An 18,576-nucleotide genomic window follows, 5' to 3' on the forward strand; every position below is an offset into this window, starting at 1 on the left:
TAGGTGAATGTGATAGAGTGTCAGTCACTAGCAGTAGGTGTGATGGATAGTGTGTCAGTCACTAGCAGTAGGTTGATGTGCTAGAGTAGTTGTCAAGTCCAGCAGATAGGTTGAGGTGATAGAGTGTCAGTCACTAGCACGTAGGGTGATGTGATAGAGCTGTCAGTCACTAGCAGCAGGGTGATGTGACTAGAGTGTAGTCACTAGCAGTAGGGTGTGTGATAGAGTGTCAGTCACTAGCAGTAGGTTGATGTGATAGAGTGTCAGTCATCAGCGTAGGGTTATGTGATAGAGCAGTCACTAGCGAGTAGGGTGAGTGATAAGTGCAGCACATAGCAAGTAGGGTGATGTGATAGAGTTGTAGTCATAGCCAGTAGGGTGATGTGATAGAGTGCCAGTCACTAGCAGTAGGGTATGTGATAGAGTGTCAGTCACTAGCAGTAGGGTGAGTGATAGTGTCAGTCACTAGCAGTAGGGTGCATGTGATAGAGTGTCCAGTCACTAGCAGTAGGGTGATGTGAAGAGTGTCAGTCAACTAGCAGTAGGGTGATGTGATAGAGTGTGCCTTAATCTCAGCTGTTCGCCTTCGTTAGGGACGTTCTGGGCCAGGATGTGAGGGCTGGATGCAGGGGTGGAGGGACAGGGACCCCAGCATACACCACTGGTCTTTAATTCACACACGCATCCCAAACAGGTCCTGGCAGTGTCGTGACAGTTTACCCCACAGTCTGATGTGGAGAGAGACGAGAGAGAGAGAGAGAGAGAAGAGGAGAGAAGAGGATGGGAGAGAGAGAGAGAGAGAGAGAGAGAGATGAGGGAGAGGAGGAGAGAGAGCGAGAGAGAGAGGGAGGAGAGGGAGAGAGAGAGAGAGGATGAGGGAGAGAGAGAGAGAGAGATGAGAGAGAGAGAGATGAGGAGAGGAGATGAGGAGAGAGAGAGAGAGATGAGGGAGAGAGACAGGAGAGAGGAGAGAGAGAGAGAGAGAGAGGAAGAGAGAGGGAGAAGAGAGCGAGAGAAAGAGAGAGAGAGGACAGAGAGAGAGAGAGAGAGAGAGGAGGAGAGAGAGGGAGAGAGAGAAGAGAGAGAGAGAGAGAGGGAGAGAGAGAGGAGAGAGAGAGAGAGAGAGTAAAAGGCACGGTTCCCAATACTATTCACTCGCCCCCCTTTCGGCATTGGGGGAACATATCTCTACACATGACAAAATGTGTAGAACTGACAGGAAATTAGTTTTATCATCCTGCAACATAAGAAATAGAGGTGTTGCTTGCAAGCACGTTCACGACACAAAACTGCAATCCCTCTGTTGGTGGGAGAGAAAAGTGTTTCAGGTTTTGAAAGCACCATTTTCTTGCTACTCTACACATGTTGCCATGTCTAATGTGTATTCATGTGATATTTTAGTAAATCAAACATTTACTACAATAATCTTTGGGCAAAACGTTAGCGACGTGGTCTGGTTGATCTGGACATTCAGTTATAAATATCTCTCTAAGGTTTGTAAAGACGAACATGACAAGAGGAACTGATTGACACACTACCCATATTAAGAAATGTACCTTGTACATTCTACTATTACAACTTTCAAGGAGTAAGTTTAAAACGGAGAAAGTTCCTTAAAAATTAAATGGAACAATGCCGACCATCTGTTTGGGAACCACTGTTCTCAGGTACAGTTGCATCATATTGGAGTGATGCTTTTGGGAACCACTGTTCTTCAGGTACAGTGCGCCAATCATATTGTGAGTGATGTCGTTTGGGAACCGATGTTCTAAGGTACAGTGGCATCATTATGTGAGTGAGCTGTTTGGGAACACTGTTGTCAGGCTACAGTTGTATACATATTGTGAGTGATGCTGTTTGGGACCCGCTGTTCTCAGGATACAGTGCATCATATTGTGAGGGATGCTGCTTGGGAACACTTCTCAGGTAACAGTTGCTCATTATGGAGTGATGTGTTTGGGAACCGCTGTTCTCAGGTACGTGGCATCTATATTGGAAGTGATGCTGTTGGGAACCACTGTTCTCAGGTACGTGGGCATTAATATTGTGAGTGTGCTGTTGGGAACCACTGTTTCAGTACAGTTTGCATCATATATTGATGAGTGATGCGTTTGGGAAAACCGTGTTTCTCAGGTCCAGTTACATCATATTGTGAGTGATGCTGTTGGTGCAACGTCATAGATGAGATATCTTACCTGACAGGGAAGCCTGGCTTGAGACTCCCACAGCTACAACAGAGCGGACCACAAAAAAAAAAAGAAGAGCATGAATTAGACGGTTGTGAATCTCAGCCCAAATCACAATTTAAAACAACATCAGCTCAATGCACATACCACAAAAGCCTCCACCAAGTGGTCAACAGAAGGTGGGCGCTTGTACGTGGTCTCGTGGAAAGTGTGAACGTACTTGAAGTGTATCCTAGTTTGGCACATACGGACATCCACCCTCATGAAGTAGAGTTGATCTGCTGTAGACTGATCTTCCACCTCTCTGGAAGTGGATGGGAGGAGAGAGCAGGGGAGGGAGGGAGGATGGGAGGAGAGAGCGGAGGGAGGAGAGAGGGGGGGAGAGGCGGATGGGAGGGAGGGGGAGAGAGGAAGGGGGGTGGGGGTGGAGGAGAGAGGGAGGGAGGGAGGAGGATGGAGGAGAGAGGGAGGGAGGAATGGGGAGGAGAGAGCGGAGGAGAGGAGGATGGGGGGGGGAGGATGGGAGGAGAGATGGGAGGGAGGGAGGGAGGAGAGAGGGAGGGAGGGAGGGATGGGAGGAGAGAGGAGGGAGGGATGGGAGGAGAGAGGAGGGAGGAGAGAGGGATGAAGAGAGGGAGGGATGGGTGATGGAAGGATGGGGGGGGTGGGGAGGAGGGAGGGATGGAAGTGGAGGAGGAATGGAGGGAGGAGAGGGAGGAGAGGAGGAGGGCAGGATAGAGGGGAGGGAGAGGGAGAGAATAGGGAGGGAGGAGAGAGAGGGAGGGATGGGTTTGGAGAGAAGGAGGGAGGGGTGGAGGAGAGAGGGATGGGGGAGAGAGGGATGGGAGGAGACGAGGGGTGGGAGGACGAGGAGAAGACGAAGGGAGGGTGGGGAGGGAGGATGGGGGGGAGGGGAGGGAGGAGAGAGAGAGGTGACAGATGTTAAAGCTAGAGACAGAATGTTCTTAAGAAGAGTTTCACACATCCAACTGGGCACAGGGATCACTCATCTCTTCCTCCACTCTCTCACTCTCTCTCACTTCTCTCTCACCTGTCACTGTCATTGTTGCAGAAGGAGAAGGGATAGTTAGCTGCTATCTTCTTAAAGTCTCCAAGAGAGATGTATCCATCTTGTTCAGGCGTAGTTCTCATGATGGACTGGCAGAGGTCAGCACAGACGTTATGTTCAATTCTGTGGTACGGACCATAGAGATGTATAGAGATCTTGCTTGGAAATAACACGTTTTTGCATGGACGTGGCCAAGAGGGCTTTCCGCCATTTAAGTAGTAAACTAGGCGGGGATTTCTATGGGTGTTGGGAGCGATCCAGTCAATGATCAGAGCATTGTCTTCTTCAATAGCGAAAGTCATTAAGGATGGCGGCCCCATGCACTACCAAAATGCCACGTTGCTAAGTTCGTCGTGTTGTATATTTCTCTGTGCTCTTTTTATGTATCAGTATTGAACCATCTATACTCAATAAACTGTTACTGGATCCAGACCCAGAACAGGGCAAACGGACCATGGATCCAGAACAGGGTCAATAACGAACCATGGACCCAGAACAGGGTAAACACGGATTACGACCCATAACAGGGTCAAATACGGATTACGGACCAGAACAGGGTCACACGGACCATGGACCCAGAACAGGGTCAACACGGACCATGGACCCAGAACAGGGTCAACACGGACCATGGACCCAGAACAGGGTCAACACGGTACATGACCCAAATTAACAATAAATAATAGATGTTACAGTGCATTCAGAAAGTATTCAGACCCCTCACTTTTTCCACATTTTGTTACGTTACAGACCTATTATAAAATGGATACAATTGTTTTTTCCTCATCAATCACAACAATACCCATAATTGACATCACAGTACCCCACAATGACAAAGCAAAAACCTGTATTTTTTTTGTTTTAGCAAAGTTCATTTAAAAAAAGTAATAAAAACTGAAATTTACATTTACATAAGTTTTCTGGATCCTTTACTCAGTACTTTGTTGAAGGTACCTTTGCAGCGATTTACAGCCTAGAGTCTCTTGGGGTATGACGCTACAGCTTGGACCCACACCTGAATTTGGGGAGATTCTCCCCTTCTGCTGTGTAAACAGTATAGCTTCCGTCCCTCTCCTCGCCCCTACTAGGCTCGAACAGGGGACCTCTTCACACAATCAACTAAACAGCCACCCTCAAAGCATAGTTACAACGCTCCTAAAAAAAAAAAACGCCGCGGCCGCGGGGAACAAAAACTACTCAAAGGTCTCAGAGCGAGTGACGTCCCGATGAAACGCTATTAGCGCGCACCACCGCTAAACTAAGCTAGTCATTTCAATCGGTTACATGATATTTATAATTTTAGCAAATGACATTTAATAAGTATTCAGACCCTTTAATCAGTACTTTTGAAGCACCTTTGGCAGCGATTAACAGCCTCAAGTCTCTGCGTATGACGCTACAAGCTTGGCACACCTTGTTTTGGGAGTTTCCCATTCTTTCTGCAGATCCTCTCAAGCTCTGTCAGGTTGGAATGGGGAGTTGTCGCTGCACACAGCATATTCAGGTCTTCCAGAGATGTTTTGATCGGGTTCAAGTCGCGGTCCTGGCGGGCCCACTCAAAGACATTCAGAGACTTGTCCAAAGACATCCTGCATGTCTTGTCTGTGTGCTAGGGTCGTTGTCCTGTTGGAAGGTTAGAACCTTGCCCCAGTCTGAGATCTCTGAGCAGTCTGAGCAGATTTTCAACAGATTCCTCCTGTACTTTGCTCCGTTCATCTTTCCCTCGATCCTGACTAGTCTCCCAGTCTCAACTGCCACGAAAAACATCCCCACAGCATGATGCTGCCGACACCACCATGCTTCACCGTTTGGACGGGCCAGGTCTCCTCAGATGGTGACGCTGACATTCAGGCCAAAGAGTTCAATCTGGTTTCATCAGACAAGAGAATCTGTTTCTCATGGTCTGCGTCCTCTAGGTGCCTTTTGGCAAATCAAGCGGGTGGCATATGCTCTGTACTGAGGAGTGCTTCCGTCTGGTCTTTGGTCACCTCCTGACCAAGCCCTCTGCCCCCGATTTGCTCAGTTTGGCCGGCGGCAGAGGCCAGCTCTAGGAAGAGTCTTGGTGGTTCCAAACTTCTTCCATTTCAAGAATGATGGAGGCCACTGTGTCATTGGAGACCTCAATGTTGCTAGAAATGTGTTGGTAACCTCCCCCGATCTGTGCCTCGACACCAATCCTGTTCGGGGTCTCATACGACCTCATGGCTGGTTTTGCTCTGACATGTCACTGTTCAACTGGTGGGACATATATAGACAGGTGTGTGCCTTCCAAATCATGTCCAATCAATTGAATTACCACAGGTGGACTCCAATCAGTTGTAGAACATCTCAAGGATGATTCATGGAAAAAGGATGCAACTGAGCTCAATTTTGAGTCTCATAGCAAAGGGTCTGAATACTAATATGTAAAAAGGTATTAAAAAAACATTTTTTTATACATTGTTCTAAAAAGTCTAAAAAACCTGGTTTCACTTTTCATTAGGGGGTATTTGATGCAATGTATGGATGTCATCTGGTGTATTGCTATGTCGACATCATGGGGTATTGTGTGTAGATGATGAGGTGGTTCAACTATTCATCCATTTTGCGAATAGGCTGTAAGTAACAAAATGTGGAAAAAAGTCAAAGGGGTCTGAATACTTTCGAATGCAAGGTATATATATTTAACGATTGGTGAGTTTGACAACTAGTATCATATACACAAATAAGTGTTGTAGAATTGCTAGGAATACATTTTAAAAACTGCCATTTTTTTTTTCTCTCTGGAGAGTCAAACAGTTTGGAGGTCACATGTGTTGTGAGGTGGGGGGTCTCTTTGTTTTGACAATATCATCCGGACATTTTTCTTACCTAGGAAAGTGTTATGACCGGAAACCTTCTTCTAAATAGATACTGATCACCCCCTGGTATACATGATTCCAATTTTAGCTCTAAGATGCTGATTTATCGGTGCATTAACCGTGTTTAAAATAGTCCGGTCGGTCGGTATTAGATCAGGACTGTGGGGGAAAACAACATGGGTTACCTAGGTTACCCATTGGCGCGCAGCAAAAAAAACGGTAACCCTTTTCAAACGCAATTTTTCTTGTGTGTCTTCTTGTTTTAGTCAATTAACAAAAACTACATTAAGATAAGTTACGGTACTAAAGATTACGTTTCACATTGCCTGATCCCAGGAGTGTTCTTCATCTACTTATATGAACAAAAACTATAACGGCAAAATGCCACAATTTCAAAGATTTTACTAAGTTAAGTCATATAAGGAAATCAGCAATTTAAATTAATGTAATTAGGCCCTAATTCTATGGATTTCACATGACTGGGATACAGATATGAATCTTCTTGGTCACATATACCTAATAAAAGGAGGGGTGTGGGATCAGGGGGGGGGGGGGGGGGAGGGGGGGGGGGAGGAGGAGGGGGGGGGGGGGGGGAGGGGGAGGTGAGGGGGGGTGAGAGCGGGAGGGACAGTCAGTATTGGTGTGACCACCATTTGCCTCATGGAGCGTGACACATCTCCTTCTCATAGAGTGATCAGGTTGTTGATTGTGGCTTGTTGTCACACCTGCCTTTTTATCTTTGTTTTCTGAATAGTTTGGTTAGGCCAGGGTGTGACAGGGGGGATGTTTGTGTGTTTTTGTCTCGTCTTGGGTGGTTTTGATGGTATAAGGGTGTGTAGGTAGACTAGATGGGTTTGTGTTGAGTGTAGGTGTCTAGGTATGTTATGGTTGCCTGAAGTGGTTCAATCAGAGACAGCTGTCATTCATGTCTCTGATTGGGAGCCACATTTAAGGCAGCCATAGGCAGAAGGCTTTTGTGGGTAGTTGTCTATGTTGCATGTTAGCACTTAGTCTTTTATAGCTTCACGTTTGTTTTTTTCGTCTTCCAATAAAAGAAGATGTATTTTTCACACGCTGCGCCTTGGTCCACTCATTGTCCTCAAGACGATCGTGACACTTGTGGATTGTTGTCCCACTCCGTTTTCAATGGCTGTGTGAAGTTGCTGGATATTGGCGGGAACTGGAACACACTGTCTAACACGTCGATCCAGACGCATCCAAACATGCTCAATGGATGAAATATCTGGTGAGTATGAGGCAATGGAAGAACTGGGACAGTTTTAGCTTCCAGGAAATTGTGTACAGATCCTTTGGACACGGTGCCGGGCATTCTATCATGCTGAAACATGAAGTGATGGCAGCGATGAATGGCCACGACAATGGGCTGCCTGCCTGCCCTTACCATAACCCCACCGAGCCACCATGGGGCACTCTGTTCACAACATTAACATCAGCAAACCCACCTCTCTCACACGGACGCCATACACGTGGTCTGCGGGTTGTGAAGGCCGGTTGGACATAATGCCAAATTCTCTAAAAACAAAGATGGAGGTGGCTTATGGTAGAGAAATTAACATCAATATCGGTGGAATAGCTTGGTAGACATTCCTGCATCAGACAGCCATTAACACGCTCCCTCAAGACTTGGGTCATCCTGTGGCATTGTGTTGTGTGACAAAAACTGCACATTTTAGAGTGGCCTTCATTTTAGAGGGGCCCCAGCACAAGGTGCACCTGTGTAATTATCATGTTGTTTAATCAGGTCTTGATATGCCACACCTGTCAGGTGGATGGATTATCTTGACGAAGGAGAAATGCTCATAAAAGGGATGTAAACAAATTTGTGCACAACTTGAGAGAGAAATAAGGCTTTGTGCATATGGAACATTCTGGGATCCTTTATTTCGATATGATATATACATGGGACCAAACACTTTACAATGTTGCGTTTTATATTTTGTTCAAATGTAGAAAAATGTCATATTGTAGTGCTTCCCTCATGCTCTTTTCATGGACGATGCTAGCAGCCCAGTGAGTGACTGAGTGCTAGCTAGCTAACGACAGGAACATTAAGCTAGCCAAGACCAACAAAACAAACAAACGTGACTATAGAACTACAAGTAGTGAATGGAGTATTACGGTGATTTCTGATTTCGACATATTTATGCACCTTCACCATTGGTTTGTAAATGGCTTTAAGCATATCACCGCAATCTAGTGGCCACAATTAAATGAATGACACACAACATTTCGTTTAAGACTCCAGCACTGCAAGAAAATTGATACTTTAAAATGGGAGATAACCAATGGTACTGAAAGTGGGCTCACAGACACATGATGGGACAGATACAACGGAGCGACTCTTACACATCTCTATGGGACGACAGATAAAGTACACGATGTTAACTTTGGGTTGCGGTAGACTAGGGGTAGTTCTGCTTTAGGACTGCACAGTAATGAGGAAATGAAAAAAGACTCACACACACAGACAGGCAACACATCTCACAGTTCTATCCCAATTCAACTCTACTTGATTCCTTGCATCCTATCTCCTCGCCTCCTTCGCAAACCACATCGAAGAGAAGAAGCCCCAAGGTCCATCTCCTCTGACCTTCTTCTCCATTGGTGTTTGAGAAGTAGGTGGGGGAGAAGGATGTGAGAAATCAACGAGAGATACATTTAGAAAGAGCCTGAGGTGTTGCGAGGACAGACAGACAGACGGAGAGGACAGACAGATACTCACATCCACCATCTGTTTGACGTGTTTAGAGATGGTGTCTGGGTCCAGCCTCGGAGTCACCCCTGACCCCCACTCTGCTACAACTGGGGGTTTGACAGGTGCTACAGGCTAGGGGAGGGAGGGAGGGAGGGAGAGAGGGAGAGAGAGGAAAAAGAGGGAGGATGGCATGAAAGACTGCACACGTTAAAACACCTACCACATAACAAGCCTTTGTCAAGGGCTCAGTCTTTTTGTGGTTAACTTTGATGTAGCCTAGCCTCCAACCAACAGGATGATGCAATGACAGGGTGAGCTCAGCGTGTAAAGTCAGAGGTCAGGAAGAAGGGAGGCAGGATGATGGTAACAGATAACGTTGATAAACTGCATGTCAGCAGTAAGAGACGAGGCAGAGAAGAGTGAGAGTGAGAGAGACAGAGCACAGTGAGTGACACTAGTCTCTTTAAGCATTTTCACTGTAAGGTCTACTACACCTGTTGTATTCGACGCTTGTGACAAGTATTGATTTGATTTGATTCGACAGCCCCTGTGTCTAAAGTTGTTGAGGCTGCACACGACTCTAGTAGATCCACCCCCCCCCCCCCCTGCTAACAAAGAGTACAATCATTGACTGTGTTCGAGAGCATCAACTCCATGATGCATTGTGGGTAAATGTGATCGACTGATCCACAATAACAATGAGTAGTTTATTTATGATACAAGGTGATTGTTGATCAGCCAAGTCGGTAGTCACATTCGTTGTGGCTGCAATGTGGAACAAGCACATTCCTCTCGCAACTAGAGTGGACAATATAATGTTTTTAGGGTGTCCAGTACTGACCTGTATTTAGGGTTCTTGGGTTCCTTGGTGTAGGAAGCTCATAGATCTCATCTTTGTGTAGTACAGATCCAGCGACAGCTGGAGGGGAGGGGAGGGGGGGGTTGACTATACATTTAAAAGGTCGACTGTGGCTCTCAAATACATCTACTTTAGCAGTAGCTTTTCACAGTATCCAAACCACTAAACGAGAACCCTATAACCGACAACAACACACTCCGTTCCAACAGCTCCTCCCGTTTTCCCTTTGAGAAACAGGTGTTCTCAGTGGGGACTGCCTTGTTTAAATAAAGATACAACAGACATGTCAGAGGGGACTGCCTTGTTTTAAATAAAGATACAACAGACATGTCAGAGGACTGCCGTGTTTTAAATAAAGATACAGTAGAAATGTCAGAGGGACTGCCTTGTTTTAAATAAAGATACAGTAGACATGTCATTGGACTGCCTTGTTTTAAATAAAGATACAGGAGACATGTCAGAGGGACGCCTTGTTTAAAGAAAGATACAGTAGACATGTTCAGAGGGACTGCCTTGTTTTAAATAAAGAACAATAGACATGTCAGAGGGACTGCCTTGTTTTAAAATAAAGATACCGTAGGACATGTCAGAGGACTGCCTTGTTTAAATAAAGATACAACAGACATGTCAGAGGGACTGCCTTGTTTTAAATAAGATACAACAGACATTTCAGAGGGACTGCCTTGTTTTAAATAAAGATACAACAGACAGTCAGAGGGACTGCCTTGTTTAAAATAAAGATACAATGGACATGTCAGAGGACTGCCTTGTTTTAAATAAAGATACAATAGACATGTCATTGGGGACTGCCTTGTTTTAAATAAAGATACAATAGAAAGTCCGAGGGACTGCCTTGTTTTAATAAAGATACAGTAGACATCTCACGGTGGTAAATGCAGCAGATCCTGTTGGCCTCAAACGGAGGAGAGCAGGAGTGCACCGACAACAGGTCAGAGATGTTAGAGTAGAGATGCTGCAGTTTCCCAGGTTAATCTTCTGCTGCTCCAGGTAATCTGGCAGGGCCTCGTTCAGGGAGATCAGGTCCTTCAGTGGGCCACAGGATAGGCACCTTACCCTGAACACTCACTGTACACCGGCGGTAGTTACTATAGTTATCGGAGGAGACAGCAGCTCTGTCATCTCGCTCAGGGCCTGGAGAGGAGGATGGAGGAGAAGGGAAAGAGGGATTACTTCCTACATGGATGTCGCGGTTTCTGAACACCCCATGTGCTCAGGGGGAAGGTTTCAGAGGAGGCTCCTCAGAGAGAGAACAGGGAGGAGGACATCCTCAGTGAATTTCATAAAAAAATAAAATAATGTAACATGAAAAAAAGTTATCCTTTTTAGATAAAATTATACTAAATATATTCACGTCATCAAATAATTGATTGCAACACACTGTTTTGCAATGAAGGTCTACAGTAGCCTCAACAGCACTCTGTAGGGCAGCACCATGGTATAGCCGGAGGACAGCTAGCGTCTGTCCTCCTCTGGCTACATTGACTTCCATACAAAACCTAGGAGGCTCAGTAGTAGCTTAAACCTATCAATGTTACATTGAGCTGAGTGAATGGATATGAAGGACAATCATCCATATGCTGTAATAGAAATAAGGCCATGCTCATTAAAATATATTAGTCCTCCCTATCTTAAACGTCACCAACCGCCACTGGGAGGTTTGAATTTAGAAAATGTTTGGAGCAACATAAATGTATTGCCTGGAAAGGTAGGTAGGACATCTGCTGCTATTAAAATATAATATTTTATCAAAGGCTTATCCCATCTAATCCCATCAACTGGTTAGGGTTAGAGCCTATCACAGCTAATCCCATCAACAGGTTAAGGTTAGAGCCTATAATCCCATCAACTAGATTAGGGTTAGAGCCTATAATGCCATCAACTAGGTTAGGGTTAGAGCCTATAATCCCATCAACTAGGTTAGGGTTAGGGTCTATAATCCCATCAACAGGTAGGGTCCTATCCGCTAATCCCATCAACAAGGTTAGGGTTAGAGCCTTAATCCCATCAATAAGGTTAGGGTTAGAGCCTATAATCCCATCAACAGGTTAGGGTAGGGTCTATCCCAGCTAATCCCATCAACAAGGTTAGGTTAGGAGCCTATCCAGCTAATCCCATCAGCTAGGTTAGGGTTAGAGCCTATCACAGCTAATCCCATCAACTAGGTTAGGGTTAGAGTCTATCCCAGCTAATCCCATCAACTAGGTTAGGGTTAGAGCCTATCACAGCTAATCCCATCAGCTAGGTTTGGGTTAGAGCCTATCACATCTAAGGATCCCATCAACTAGGTTAGGGTTAGGGCATATCCCAGCTAATCCCATCAGCTAGGTTAGGGTTAGAGCCTATCACAGCTAATCCCATCAACTAGGTTAGGGTTAGGGCCTATCCCAGCTAATCCCATCAACTAGGTTAGGGTTAGGGCCTATCCCAGCTAATCCCATCAACTAGGTTAGGGTTAGAGCCTATCACAGCTAATCCCATCAACTAGGTTAGGGTTAGAGCCTATCACAGCTAATCCATCAACTAGGTTAGGGTTAGAGCCTATCCCAGCTAATCCCATCAACTAGGTTAGGTAGAGCCCATCACAGCTAATCCCATCAATAGTGTTAGGGTTAGGGCCTATTCCAGCTAATCCCATCAACTAGTTAGGGTTAGGGCCTATCCCAGCTAATCCATCAACTAGGTTAGGGTTAGAGCCTATCACAGCTAATCCCATCAACTAGGTTAGGGTTAGAGCTATCCCAGCTAATCCCATCAACTAGGTTAGGGTTAGAGCCTATCACAGCTAATCCCATCAACTAGGTTAGGGTTAGGGCCTATCCCAGCTAATCCCATAAACTAGGTTAAGGTTAGGGCCTATCCCAGCTAATCCCATCAACTAGGTTAGGGTTAGGGCCTATCCCAGCTAATCCCATCAACTAGGTTAGGGTTAGAGCCTATCACAGCTAATCCCATCAACTAGGTTAGGGTTAGGGCCTATCCCAGCTAATCCATCAACTAGGTTAGGGCCTATCCCAGCTAATCCCATCAACTAGGTTAGGGTTAGAGCCTATCACATCTAATGATCCTCAACTAAGTTGGGTTAGGCCTATCCCAGCTAATCCCATCAGCTAGGTTAGGGTTAAGGCCTATCCCAGCTAATCCCATCAGCTAGGTTAGGATTAGAGCCTATAATCCCATCAACTAGGTTAGGGTTAAGGCCTATCCCAGCTAATCCCATCAACTAGGTTAGGATTAGAGCCTATAAATCCATCAGCTAGGTTAGGGTTAAGGCCTATCCCAGCTAATCCCATCAACTAGGTTAGGATTAGAGCCTATAATCCCATCAGCTAGGTTAGGGTTAAGGCCTATCCCAGCTAATCCCATCAACTAGGTTAGGGTTAGAGCCTATCCCAGCTAATCCCATCAACTAGGTTAGGGTTAGAGCCTATCCCAGCTAATCCCATCAACTAGGTTAGGACCTATCCCAGCTAATCCATCAATAGGTTAGGGTTAGGGCCTATCACATCTAATGATCCATCAACTAGGTTAGGGTGGGCCTATCCCAGCTAATCCCATCAACTAGGTTAGGTTAGAGCCTATCACAGCTAATCCCATCAACTAGGTTAGGGTTAGGGCCTATCCCAGCTAATCCCATCAACCTAGGTTAGGGCATCCCAGCTAATCCCATCAACTAGGTTAGGGTTAGAGCCTATCACAGCTAATCCCATCAACTAGGTTTGGGTTAGAGCCTATCACATCTAAGGATCCCATCAACTAGGTTAGGGTTAGGGCATATCCCAGCTAATCCCATCAGCTAGGTTAGGGGTTAGGCCTATCACAGCTAATCCCATCAACTAGGTTAGGGTTAGGGCCTATCCAGCTAACCCATCAACTAGGTTAGGGTTAGGCCTATCCCAGCTAATCCCATCAACTAGGTTAGGGTTAGAGCCTATCACAGCTAAATCCCATCAACTAGGTTAGGGTTAGAGCCTATCACAGCTAATCCCATCAACTAGGTTAGGGTTAGAGCCTATCCCAGCTAATCCCATCAACTAGGTAGGGTTAGAGCCTCATCACAGCTAATCCCATCAAACTAGGTTAGGGTTAGGGCCTATCACAGCTAATCCATCAACTAGGTTAGGGTGAGCCTACACAGCTAACCCATCAATTAGTTAGGGTTAGGCCTTATTCCAGCTAATCCATCAACTAGGTTAGGGTTAGGGCTATCCCAGCTAATCCCATCAACTAGGTTAGGTTAGAGCCTATCACAGCTAATCCCATAACTAGGTTAGGGTTAGAGCCTATCCCAGCTAATCCCATCAACAGGTTAGGGTTAGAGCCTATCACAGCTAATCCCATCAACTAGGTTAGGGTTAGGGCTATCCCAGCTAATCCCAACTAGGTTAGGTTGGGCCTATCCCAGCTAATCCCATCAACTAGGTTAGGGCCTATCCCAGCTAATCCCATCAACTAGGTTAGGGTTAGAGCCTACACAGCTAATCCCATCAACTAGGTTAGGGTTAGGGCCTATCCCAGCTAATCCCATCAACTAGGTTAGGGCTATCCCAGCTAATCCCATCAATAGATTAGGGTTAAGCCTAATCCATCAACTAGGTTAGGGTTAGAGCCTATAATCCCATCAACTAGGTTAGGGTTAGGGGTCTATAATCCCATCAACAGGGTTAGGGTCCATCCCAGCTAAATCCCATCAACAAGGTTAGGGTTAGAGCCTATAATCCCATCAATAAGGTTAGGGTTAGAGCTATAATCCCATCAACTAGGTTAGTGTTAGGGTCACTCCAGCTAATCCCATCAACTAAGGTTAGGGTTAGGGTCTATCCCAGCTAATCCCATCAACTAGGTTAGGTTAGAGCCTATCCAGTAATCCCATCACTAGGTTAGGGTTAGAGGGCCTATCACAGCTAATCCCATCAACTAGGTTAGGGTTAGAGCCTATCAGCTAATCCCATCAACTAGGTTAGGGTTCGAGCCTATCACAGTAAATCCCATCAGCTAGGTTTGGTTAGAGCCTATCACATAAGGGATCCCATCAACTAGTTAGGGTTAGGGCATATCCCAGCTAATCCCATCAAGTTAGGTTAGGGTTAGAGCCTATCACAGCTAATCCCCTCAACTAGGTTAGGGTTAGGGCCTATCCCAGCTAATCCCATCAACTAGGTTAGGGTTAGGGCCTATCCAGCTAATCCATCAACTAGGTTAGGGTTAGAGCCTATCACAGCTAATCCCATCAACTAGGTTAGGGTTAGAGCCTATCACAGCTAATCCCATCAACTAGGTTAGGGTTAGAGGCCTATCCAGCTAATCCCATCAACTAGTTAGGGTTAGGGCCTATCCAGCTAATCCATTCAACTAGGTTAGGGTTGGGCTATCACAGAATCCCATAACTGGTTAGGGTAGAGTCCATCAGCTAATCCCATCAACTAGGTTAGGGTTAGAGCCTATCACAGCTAATCCAATCAACTAGGTTAGGGTTAGAGCCTATCACAGCTATCCATCAACTAGGTTAGGGTTAGGGCCTATCCCAGCTAATCCATCAAACTAGGTTAAGGTTAGGGCTATCCAGCTAATCCATCACTAGGTTAGGGTTAGGGCCTATCCCAGCTAATCCCATCAACTAGGTTAGGGTTAGAGCTATCCACAGTAATCCCATCAAACTAGGTTGGTTAGGGCCTATCCCAGCTAATCCCATCAACTAGGTTAGGCCTATCCCAGCTAATCCATCAACTAGGTTAGGGTTAGAGCCTATCACATCTAATGATCCCATCAACTAGGTTAGGGTTAGGGCCTATCCCAGCTAATCCCATCAGCTAGGTTAGGGTTAAGGCCTATCACAGCTAATCCCATCAGCTAGGTTAGGATTAGAGCCTATAATCCCATCAACTAGGTTAGGGTTAAGGCCTATCCCAGCTAATCCCATCAACTAGGTTAGGATTAGAGCCTATAATCCCATCAGCTAGGTTAGGGTTAAGGCCTATCCCAGCTAATCCCATCAACTAGGTTAGGTTAGAGCCTATAATCCACTCACTAGGTTAGGGTTAGAGCCTATCCAGCTAATCCCATCAACTAGGTTAGGGTTAGAGCCTATCCAGCTAATACCATCAACTAGTGAGGGTAGAGCCATCCCAGCTAATCCCATCAATTAGGTTAGGAGAGCCTATCCCAGCCAATCCATTCAACTAGGTTAGGGTTAGTAGGCCTATCACATCTAATGCATCCATCAATAGGTTAGGGTTAGGGCCTATCCCAGCTAATCCCATCAACTAGGTTAGGAGTTAGAGCCTATCACAGCTAATCCCATCAACTAGGTTAGGGTTAGGGCCTATCCCAGCTAATCCCATCAACTAGGTAGGGCTATCCCAGCTAATCCCATCAACTAGGTTAGGGTTAGAGCCTATCACAGCTAATCCCATCAACTAGGTTTGGGTTAGAGCCTATCACATCTAAGGATCCCATCAACTAGGTTAGGGTTAGGGCATATCCCAGCTAATCCCATCAGCTAGGTTAGGGTTAGAGCCTATAATCCCATCAATAAGGTTAGGGTTAGAGCCTATAATCCCATCAACTAGGTTAGTGTTAGGGTCTATCCCAGCTAATCCCATCAACAAGGTTAGGGTTAGGGTCTATCCCAGCTAATCCATCACTAGGTTAGGGTTAGAGCCTATCACAGCTAATCCATCAACTAGGTTAGGGTTAGAGCCTATCCAGCTAATCCATCAACTAGGTTAGGGTTAGAGCTCATCACAGCTAATCCCACACTAGGTTTGGGTTAGAGCCTATCACATCTAAGATCCCATCAACTAGGTTAGGGTTAGGAGCATATCCAGCTAATCCCATCAGCTAGGTTAGGGTTAGAGCCTATCACAGCTAACCCATCAACTAGGGTAGGGTTAGGGCCTATCCCAGCTAATCCCATCAACTAGGTTAGGGTTAGGGCCTATCCCAGCTAATCCCATCAACTAGGTTAGGGTTAGAGCCTATCCAGCTAATCCCATCAACATAGGTTAGGGTTGAGCCTATCCAGCTAATCCCATCAACTAGGTAGGGTTAGAGCCTATCCCAGCTAATCCCATCAACTAGGTTAGGGTTAGAGCCTATCACAAGCTAATCCCACAACTTAGGTTAGGGTTAGGGCCTATTCCAGCTAATCCCATCAACTAGTTGGGTTAGGGCTATCCAGCTAATCCCATAACTAGGTAGGGTTAGAGCCTACACAGTAATCCCATCAACTAGGTTAGGTTAGGCCTATCCAGCTAATCCCATCAGCTAGGTTAGGGTTAGAGCCTATCCAGCTAATCCCATCAACTAGGTTAGGGTTAGGGCCATCCCAGCTAATCCATAACTAGGTTAGGTTAGGCTATCCCAGCTAAATCCCATCAACTAGGTTAGGGTTAGGGCCTATCCCAGGCTAATCCCATCAACTAGGTTAGGGTTAGAGCCTATCACAGCTAATCCCTCAACTAGGTTAGGTTAGGGCCTATCACAGCCTAATCCCATCAAACTAGGTAGGGCTATCCCAGCTAATCCATCAACTAGGTTAGGGTAGCCTATCACACTATGATCCCATCAACTAGGTTAGGGTTAGGGCCGATCCCAGCTAATCCCATCAGTAGGTTAGGGTTAAGGCCTATCACAGCTAATCCCATCAGCTAGGTTAGGATTAGAGCCTATAATCCCATCAACTAGGTTAGGGAAGGCCTATCCAGCTAATCCCATCAACTAGGTTAGGATTAGGAGCCTATAATCCCAGCAGCTAGGTTAGGGTTAGCCTATCCCAGCTAATCCCATCAACTAGGTTAGGATTAGAGCCATAATCCCATCACAGTTAGGGTTAAGGCCATCCCAGCTAATCCCATCAACTAGGTTAGGGTTAGAGCTATCCCAGCTAATCCCATCAACTAGGTTAGGGTAGAGCCTATCCCAGCTAATCCCATCAACTAGGTTGGACCTATCCAGCTAAATCCATCTCAACTAGGTTAGGGTTAGGGCCTATCACATCTATGATCCATCAACTAGGTTAGCGGTTAGGGCCTATCCCAGGCTAATCCCATCAACTAGGTTAGGGTTAGAGCCTATCACAGCTAATCCCATCACATAGGTAAGGTTAGGCCTATCCAGCTAATCCATCAACTAGGTTAGGGCCTATCCCAGCTAATCCATCAATAGGTTAGGTTAGAGCCTACACAGCTAATCCCATCAATAGGTTGGGTTAGCCTATCACATCTAAGGATCCATCAACTAGGTTAGGGTTAGGCTATCCCAGCTAATCCCATCAGCTAGGTTAGGTTAGAGCCTATCACAGCTAACCCATCAACTAGGTTAGGGTTGAGCGCCTATCCCAGCTAATCCCATCAACTAGGTTAGGGTTAGGGCCTATCCCAGCTAATCCATCAACTAGGTATGGGTTAGAGCCTATCACAGCTAATCCCATCAATAGGTTAGGGTAGAGCTATCCCAGTAATCCCATCAACTAGGTTAGGGTTAGAGCCTATCCCAGCCATAATCCCATCAACTAGGTTAGGGTTAGGCCTATCCAGCTAATCCATCAACTAGGTTAGGGTTGGCCTATCACAGCTAATCCCATCAACTAGGTTAGGGTTGAGCCTATCACAGCTAATCCCATCAACTAGGTTAGGGTTAGGGCCTATTCAGCTTAAATCCCATCAACTAGGTTAGGTAGGGCCTATCCCAGCTAAATCCCATCAACTAGGTTTAGGGTAGAGCCTATCCAGCTAACCATCAACTAGGTAGGGTTAGAGGCCTATCCCAGCTAAAACATCAACTAGGTTAGGGTTAGAGCCTATCCAGCTAATCCATCAACTAGGTTAGGGTTTAGGGCCTATCCCAGCTAATCCCATCAACTAGGTTAGGCCTATCCCAGCTAATCCCAT

At 45.9% G+C, this 18,576-nt stretch overlaps 1 protein-coding gene across 1 annotated transcript in view; it reads right to left on the reverse strand.

Moving 5' to 3' along the window:
- The window catches only part of ryr1b (ryanodine receptor 1b (skeletal)), a 261,073-nt gene that overhangs the window by 100,487 nt on the left and 142,010 nt on the right, over window positions 1-18,576 (reverse strand). Inside the window, exons 62-63 of the mRNA XM_038973731.1 lie at window positions 10,755-10,819; window positions 8,836-8,940 (exon numbers count right to left, since the gene is read on the reverse strand). Coding sequence (XP_038829659.1) covers window positions 8,836-8,940; window positions 10,755-10,819 — 170 coding nt within the window. The remainder of the gene's footprint in view (window positions 1-8,835; window positions 8,941-10,754; window positions 10,820-18,576) is intronic.

This window comes from Salvelinus namaycush, chromosome 34 (assembly GCF_016432855.1).
Source record: "Salvelinus namaycush isolate Seneca chromosome 34, SaNama_1.0, whole genome shotgun sequence".
Lineage (NCBI taxonomy): Eukaryota > Metazoa > Chordata > Actinopteri > Salmoniformes > Salmonidae > Salvelinus > Salvelinus namaycush.